Source organism: Spinacia oleracea, chromosome 5 (genome assembly GCF_020520425.1).
Source record: "Spinacia oleracea cultivar Varoflay chromosome 5, BTI_SOV_V1, whole genome shotgun sequence".
NCBI lineage: Eukaryota > Viridiplantae > Streptophyta > Magnoliopsida > Caryophyllales > Amaranthaceae > Spinacia > Spinacia oleracea.
The window spans coordinates 27,964,689-27,973,815 of NC_079491.1; the positions used below are offsets into that span (position 1 = coordinate 27,964,689).

The 9,127-nt window shown below is 35.3% G+C and overlaps 1 protein-coding gene across 2 annotated transcripts; it reads left to right on the forward strand.

Annotated features, from left to right (window-relative positions):
• The first annotated feature begins 1,516 nt into the window (after nucleotides 1–1,516).
• Nucleotides 1,517–4,501, forward strand: LOC110795447 (DNA topoisomerase 2). 2 transcript variants are annotated; one of them, XR_008921684.1, is made up of 6 exons: nucleotides 1,517–1,813; nucleotides 2,386–3,148; nucleotides 3,253–3,442; nucleotides 3,518–3,567; nucleotides 3,661–4,136; nucleotides 4,231–4,501. XR_008921684.1 is itself a non-coding variant. In XM_022000462.2 (5 exons), the coding sequence occupies exons 2-5, from the start codon at nucleotides 2,417–2,419 to the stop codon at nucleotides 3,712–3,714; spliced, it is 1,026 nt and encodes a 341-aa protein (XP_021856154.2). In that variant the 5' UTR covers nucleotides 1,517–1,813; nucleotides 2,386–2,416; the 3' UTR covers nucleotides 3,715–4,501. The 2 variants fall into 2 exon arrangements, 1 of the variants encoding a protein (XP_021856154.2); XM_022000462.2 differs by having other exon boundaries at nucleotides 3,661–4,501.
• The last annotated feature ends 4,626 nt before the right edge of the window (nucleotides 4,502–9,127 follow it).

Sequence of the window (9,127 nt, forward strand, 5' to 3'; positions counted from 1 at the left end):
TTGAGGCAAATATCATTGCAAAAAAGAATACACCAATATATATTTGACATGAATCAAAACCTCAAATAACTATTCAACGTTGAAGGAAAAAATGAGAAATAAAATCTTTCAAACAACATTTTACATATCTGTATTACATACTTGCTTAAACTTGAACCGTTGGTGAAATAATTTAGCAACAATAATTTTAATTAATGAATGAAGGAAAGTCAGGTGAGTAAACTTAATTGGTCATCCAAATCTAAGAAGAGCTGACACTTAGAGGCTAAGAAGGGGCTAAGAAATGACCATAATGATCATAGATCTGATACTTTATTTGTTGAGGTAGAGAATACATACATAGAGAACTAATCTAGGTTGATAAAATTTGAGATGAGTTAGAGAAGATAGATATTGAGAAAGAAATATAAGTATTGGCGGTTGCTAGGCGTTAGTTTAAGATTTTCATGTTTATAATTTGTATAAAACTAAAAAGGCCTAAAATTAAATTTTTATATGGATTGAGCAATTTGACTTTACCCAAGTAATTTTATGGGTTACGCAGATTGCTTTTGGGTTGAAATTTTCAACATGACCCACCCCATTTATTTAAAAGGATTGGGTTGGATTGGGTTGACCTATTCAATTAAACAGGTTGAAAATCTTGACCCAATGTGGGTTGGGTTTTCCAACTTCTACCGCACACCCGAGGAAAATTTCAATTATCGTTATGTATAAGTAAAAACATAATTTGACAATTCTGTAAATACATTAAACTTTTAATGGTATCAAAAATGAAAACAATAAAAAGAAATTAAAAAAAGAACATTGGTATTAAAAGAAGAACAATAATATAAAAAAGAACAATGGTATACCGTGCTCGGCAGTAGCGTTTGAGGTACCGGGTAGCGTTTTGACCAAGTCAAGACGCTACTTGTAAAATTTATAAATATTTGGCAAGGTAGCAGTTTAGATAGCGGTTAGCGGTTGGATAACTTTTGTCAAACGTTAAAATTATTAGCTTTTAAGGTAGCAGGTAGCTTTTAACAAATTTATAATAAAGTTAACCACTACTTTAAAAGCTAACCGTTACCCGCTACTCTTCACCGCTACCGCTACTCTGACCATTACCCGCTACTCAATCGCTAACCACAACCGTTAATTTTGCCAAAAAGGGCCCATATGTTTATATACACTAGTTGTTGGATTGTGCGCTAGCGCGCACGATTCCCCAAGGTATAAGAATTTATTTTCTAAAAATATTACGTAAAAAACGAGCATTTATAATTTTATTGTAAATTCTAGAAAAACAATGCTAAAGTTCTATTTGCACGTAATTGATAATACGAAATTGATTACATGCAAAGTCTTGCTATAATGGATACGTGACACATAAGATTGTGATGAAAGGGGAGGGGTAAGACCATAATCTCACAAATTACTAAGGAAAAGACAAAAAATAAACAATGAAGGAAATGAGGGTATATTCGTAAATCCACTTTTACATGAATAGTAAGCAATGTTCAAGCCTTTATATGTGTTAGGATTTAACGGGTTAGCCGTCTCTCCGTTTCTCGCACACCCCATCTCGTACCAAACGACTTGTGACTTTGTGAGGGCATGTATATTAGAGTCTTTTTAGGCGCTATTTCAGAATACAGGATGTGAGAATGTTCTTCGGTATAAATTACACAAGTACTAATTGATTTGGTGTTCTTCTGCAATCTGCATCAAGTTACGGAGTATAAAGTTCAGTTCACTGCCTTAATTTCACTTGCGTTTCGAAGCAAATCTACCCAAATTCTCTCGCAAAACCTAGTCGAACGCATCTCAGGTTTGTAAATTTTCTGTTATTACGAATCATCGCAATTTCAAGATCGACATGTTACGTTTCTTAATAAAATTCCAAACTGTCTGACTAAAAGTTGCATCCAATTTGCTGATTCTTGCGGTGTTAACTGATACGGAAATGAAATTGCTTTATACGGAGCACTATCTTACGGAGTATTATATTTTGTTATGTACTGATTGTGGAAGTGCTTAAAACAATAATTTTTGGGTTTAAAGTAATTATACAGTCCATACTATATTTTGTTGATTAGTGTTCTTTAATGGAATTTGTCAAAGGGTGGGGGGATCGGAGGGGTTGTTACTCGAACTGGGATACTCGTGTTACACTCGGGTATGTTGAGTATGTGTCAAAGCGTAAGACTTGGCTATTCAATTCAAAATGTTCATATTTTTGGTCTACTATGGACTACCCTTTCCAATCCTTAAGGCCCTTAAAACTCGTATTAAATGAAGAGTATGAATGACATTGATGTTTATAGTACAAAAATCTTTTTGTTTGTGTTTGTAAAATGCTGTCTGAGGTTTACCCTATGTTTTTTGCCTGTGTACATGTAGAGAGAAGGGAGTGAAGAAAAGTTTGGTTTCCATGGGGGATATTGTTCCATCAATGGTGGATGGTCTTAAAGAATCAGAGAGGATACTTCTCTTGTGTGCATTAAAGAAGCATGGTTTTAAAGAAGTTGAAGTCGAACAATTGGCAAAGGATTCTTATATGTTTACACCAAGAGCAAAGTACCCTCTTCACAAACGGATGGCTTCAATTTTTCGAATGGCTCAAGCTTCTGCTGGAAATATTAATCTGTTTGTACCAATTAGTGACTCTGGTTCTCTATATGGGGGTGTGCTACCAGTGTCAGATCTCTCATTTGGAATTGACTTGATTAAACTTAATCCTATCACACGAATGATGTTTCAGCAGGATGATTATTTGGTGGCTATGAAGATTTTGAAGTGTTGTGAAGGATGTGGGAGTTTGCCTACGTTTCTTCTTCCTATTATACCTCTGATTTTAGTAAATGGCACTGATTGCACTGTTTCAGGGTATAGATCTTATGTTCCCAAGTATAGACCAAAAGACATTATTGCTAACTTAAGATGCTTGCTAAAAAAGGAAGACATGAAGCCTATGATTCCTTGGTTCAAAGGATTCAAGGGAACTGTTGAAGTATTTCAAGATGACAATGCAAAATTCATGGTTTCAGGAGTTATTGATAATATCGACCATGTATCAAAGACAGTTGAAGTCACTGAGCTTCCTATAGGAATACTGGCTCAAGATTATATCAAACTCTTAGAGGATGGTTCTATACCCAACAAGGTTAATTTTATTATATAGTTGTCTTCTAATCAGTTCGATGCAAACATGTTATTAGTTTCAGTTGCCTGTAATTTGGGTTTAGGATGATATGTTTAATTTTGCAGGGTTTTGTGGATTCAAGTGATTATCACAACCAATCTCTTTGTTTGAGGGTTTCTTTACGGGACGAGGACTGCAAAATGGATGCAAAACACTTGCTAGAAAGGTTAAAGCTAAATAGTGTCATCAGCTTAAATGACATGTACCTGGTTAATGCTTCCCAGACCATTTGGAAATACAACTCTCCTTTAGAAGGTAATGTTTGAGTGCAGTCAGTTCATCAGTTGCTATTACAGAATCCCGCGTGCTTATACTTTGTGCCTTGTACAGTGTTACATCAATTCTATGATTTCAGGCTTCAGTTCTTTGTGAACAGAAAGGTACTTTGGTTTGAAGAGTACAAAGATTTTTTCTACCACAAAAATTATGATGTTATACTGATGCACTTGCTTATTTCACCCTGGTGTCACTAGGAATTTCTAATAAAGAGATTGACGAAATTTGTTCCACTGGAAAGCAATGCTTGAATGTGATCAAGTTAATGAAGGGAAGATTGCCACCTGATTTGGATTCTTTGTTTGACGAGTTCATTGACCAGGACATTGAAAAAATTAGGAAGGCAATAGTTTCAAAAGAGTTTACCGATGAAGCTGAAGTTATTTTAGCCACTTTGTTGAACAAGATTTTGCTCTTTAAGGAAGTATTACCTGGAAACACTGATGGAGAGGTACCAATCACGAAGGTCAATGCTCAATCAAAAACTAGAGTTCCATTACTTACGTTTGAAACGGTAGAATACCGGATTAAGAGGCTGATGGATATGCTTGAAGTACTCAAAGAGCTCCATACCAAGAGCTCGGATCTGCTTCAGAAGTTTGATGACTTAAAACAGGAAAGTGCATCTTCATTGTGGTTAAAGGATCTTCATCAGCTTGAGGAATATCTTACAGTTAAGTTATAACTGCTCTTTTTTGGTCTTGTATTCTTAACCTTTTTGATGATCACACATTAAGATTTAAGCCCTTGTGGTTTGTATTGTGTAGAAGTGAGGCTAATCTTCTTTGGCAGCCAAGAAAGGAACAGAAGCTGACACTCGTTCGACTATTGTTATAATGCTCTCTCTCTCTGCTTCACTATTGGCGTTAAAATCGTTTGCATTGCTTTCTTTTCTTTGGCATGTCATGTTTTATTTCTTCAGGTAAGAAGAGGAAAAGACCTTTTAGTCGGACCATGATCTTTTTGTAAACTACTGGTATGTATTGCAATGCTGCAGTTCAAATCCTAAATCTACCCTTTTAACTGGGAGATGGCTCACTTTTGCGTATCCATTTGTTATTAAATTCATAGACCAGAGCTTTAATTAAAATCATGTGTCTTATATTTATCTGTACCAGTTCCAGTGGTGGATATTCCTTAAGCCCTTGCTTTCTACTATGAAACTGTTGCAAGTTAACTACTTCCACAGCTGTAGTGTTTCCTTCCGCAGTCCCTTTTAAGTACTTCCACATCTTTGAACTTAATAAAAACCGTTAGTTGCTTTCAATAGCATGTTTTTGGCAGACACTTTCAGGACTGTTTCCACCATCATTGAACTTAATTCTGAAAAATGCATCTTGCTGAAACATGCATGTTGCAGTGGTTTATTTTGTATGCTTTTCATTTTGTTTTGTTTGATAATGTGCTTACCCAGTTTCCCTCGCTCTTGAGGAGTAGATAATCTATAATCTGGATCAATATAATTCTACACTCATCGAGGTTTCTTTATACAGTTACCAGTCCTATATATATGAAACCTGATTTAGTGTTCTGGAAATTCAGTAATCAGTGTCCATTAAGCTGGTGTATATCTTTAATTCCTTAGTTCACTTAACAGATTTAATGGCTTACATTTTCAGATTGAGATATGTGTGGCCGTTGTTCCTGTTGTCGTCTACTCGTGTGTGAAATTCTCGCACTTCCCTTTAATTTTTGCTTTTACCATTCTCCATTCCGATGAAGCATAGAAACATTCATCTTTCTGTGGCATAATATTCTCCTAATACACTTAACGTTTCACGTACAGTAGTAGAGTTTAGAAGTTTCATTTCTCTTCTGCTTCTCATCTTTCAATCTAGTAAAAGGCTTTAGGAATTTTTCAGAAGTGAAATGGAAATTTTCGTATCCCATATTTTTAAGAAATCCTCTTTTGAAAATAACCTAAAAAGACAATACTCGTAGCCTTGGTAGATTTGTTTCCTAAGAAAATCTACGTTGTATTTTAATGGTTTTTCTGATGGCTGTTAGAAGTTTTAGAAGTAGATTATTATAGCATGGAGTGATAAGAAACCAACATAAATGGGGTTCAAGCAGTGGCAGAATCAGGCGCCGCGTGGCAAAGCAATGAGGGGCCCTGTGCGATTTTACAAAATCGGTGCCCTTGTTAAATAATTTAAAATATATATTGACTATATATAAGTAAAAAAATATTTACTTGAATAATTAAATGTTCAGAGTGTATAGTAAAATATAATAAAATAAACTCCATATTCCATAATCTAACGTAAAAGTGTAGCTTTACCTATTTTAATATGGAAAAAAAATAAAAATAAAAATTTAAAATGCTTTTTTTAAAGTTATAAGTATTATTATTTACCAAGAACAATTATTTTAGAATTTAAATTTAAAGAATAAGTAGTCTACCAAAAAAAAAGTCAACTGATAACTTGGAAAAGATTAAAAAAAAAAAAAAAAAAGGAAGTTAAAGCAGTACAGTGGTATGGAGTGAATGAAAAAAATACGGAGTAAAAGTTAAAACAGTAGTATTGTACATGTACAGCTGTAAACTTTCATTTGTAAAAATGAAATCCTTTGGAGAGTTTCGAACCTGAATCTCCCGTGCAGTTTTCACTGCTCCTAACCAGCGAAGCAAATATATTCATTATAGAAACTTCAAATCTAATTATTATATAACAATTATTTGATTTCAGGGCCCCATTTTTTGGGGGCCCTGTGCGGTCGCCCCGGTGGCACCGCCCCTCCGCCGTCCCTGGGCAGAACCCGAAATTATACATAGGGGCCCAAAACTTAACACAAAAGAAGGGATGTAAGATTTGAACCTAGTACCTCAAACAACTTGAGTTATACGAAGTATTAGACATGTGATTTATAATGCATATTTCATTTTTAAACCTATCATATGGGGGCCATGAAACATGCTTGTTCATAACTTCTTTGGATATTTATAGTTTTATACTCTCTCCGTTTTTTGGTTGGTTATGGTTATTGTACAATACATTTTTTGTTTGTGTGATGTATCTATACTAATATATCAAAAGCGTTTATGAGAGTATATGTGTCACATATCATGGCATCTCATTACTCATGAATTAAAAGTTACACTTTCGTACCATCTTAGCTAGCTATAATATATTCCTTGTTTTTTTTGTTGCGTCATTTAAAGTTTCACGCTTGTCAATGTAAAATTTTAGCCATTAATTAATATCGTCTCTAATTATACATTAGATAACATTATAAAAAATTGATATTTTGAAAATATATATCGAGACAAATATAACAAGGTTCCACATTGCTATATAATTCTTATGTTTAAATCACAAAAAAAAAACCTATAAAGGGAGTTGTGAATATTGTAAAATTGCAAATGGTGCAATAATAAAAAAATATGGAAGAATTATATATTTTCAAAATAAAAAATATATTTTTTTAAATGAATAATAATAAATTAAAGAAAAATGAACCCCCAAAACAAAAAGAATTAATTATAACTTATAAATGTACAAATTTCCCCTTCCCATCTTAAGGTTAAAAAACTAAAAACTTACGGGTAATAGAGTGTAATTATTCATATGGAAGAAGGAAACATGACAGAGGTATAATAATCAAAATCATGAAGAAGAGGATTTGGCTTTGTTTAGATTTTCGGATATGGGACATCAAATTGGAAGGTTGTTGATCGGCTGTTGATTTTGCATCACCACGACAATCCGACAACAATACAACCTATATAGGTCATATTTACAAAAGGTAAACTCAAAGTAAAGCCTGAAGTAACGCCAGGACCACGCACTTATGAAAGGGTAAAACTTTGATGAAATAAGGATAAAGTAAAAGTGTACAAAAAAGGGTTTGAAAAAAAAAATGTGACTAGCAAAAAGAAGGGGTGACTACTTCATACAGGAATACAAGATCAGGATGCGGAACTCCCTTCCAGGAAGATGGAGAGTTGGCACAAGGTGATTTGTTTATAAATATATTCTAGGGGTACGCTGATAATTTCTCAGGGGTATAATAAATTACCTATGTTTTTTAATGTTCTTTATGCGTAATATTCACACTGTAATTAAGGAACTTTGGTGAACATGTGATCACTAGAGGAAAAAGCTCAAGTACGGGCTCATTTAAGGGGTTTAGTGCGGGCTTTTACATGTGCAGTACATGGCGTGCCCGCACTTGATGTTTCTTAAGTGCTGCCAAAATATTGGCCGCACTTGATGTTTCAAGTGCTGCCAATTTAGAAAATGAGCCAACACTTGACTAATTTGGTACTGCCCATTTTAGAATATGAGTCCGCACTTGACAAACTTGGTGCTGCCAATTTTGAAAATGAGCTCGCACTTGATATATTTTGTGCTGCCAAATTTGAAAATGAGCCTGCACTTGACATAGAAATGGGCAGCACAAACATAAAAATGAGCCGCACTTGGCCTATAAATGAGCCGCACTTGATCAAGATTTGTTATATAACTGATTTCTCTGCTACATATATTATACAATTGGACCACGCCATAGATTAACCTCCATATATCACATTAAAAGTATCCAATTATATAGATAATTAAATTAAATAGTATATAATTGTAAATCTAAAAGTCGATTACATTACAATCATATGAAGAACTAGCTTTCACAACCGTAGGGATACATGAAGTTTTTCATATAATTCATGTATCCCTACGGTTGTGAAAGGTTGCTCCCTCGTAGACCTGATCAAAAGTCGGGTCGGACCGGGTTCGGGTCGGACCGGGTTCGGGCCGGACCGAGAGAATAAAAAACTGCCCATTGTGTCGGGCCAGGCCGGGCCGAGCCAAGGTTTGAGACAATTTTGTGTGCCCAAAACCCGCTATTTCGGGCCAAAATTAGCGGGCTTTTCGGGTAATTTTCGGGCCAGCTCAAATTTATATATAAAAATGTTGTTTTGCGTTGCCCAAAGCCCGCAATTTTTTAAAAAATTTCGGGTCGGGCCGGCCCCGAAAACCGGACTGGAATAGGCTGCCCAAAACCCGCTAATTTTCGGGCCGGGCCAGCGGGCCGGGCCCATGATGATCAGCTCTACAGTCCCTCGGATTGTTGAATACCTTAATGGCCTGTTTGGATCCTATCATTTCATTTGAAATGATGGAATTGGCCCAAATACCTTGTTTGGGTATTACAAGGATTTGCATTTGGATTTGGCCCAAATACAACCCTAAAAAAATTAAGTCCAATCTTTGGTATTTGAAATCCACTATCATATGCCGTCATTTGAAATCCAAGTTGTTATCTCTCTAGGTTTCTCCCCTTCCTCTCTCCTCTGCTCCCCTCCATTGATTAGCTTCTTCCAACCTCAGATTTTGATTTTCTCTCTCCTCTCAACCTCCATCAATCCTCACTACTTTTGATTGTCTACCCGACTACCCCTTCCTTCGCAACCTTCTTCGCCGCCTCACAGCTTCTTTATCGTCACCTTCGCCGTTGCCGTTGCCGTCGACCGTTTATTGTTTCGGCTCCACATTTCTATCCATGTTCAAGACGATTCAAAGATTCAAAGATTTAGGGTTTGATGAGATTCAAAGATTTAGAGTTTGATTTTCCCCAAAATTCAATTCTTTGAACAAGATGATTTTTATTTTCTAGTCGTTGTTGATTAATAAAATGATTCATGGATTTAGCATATATTAATTT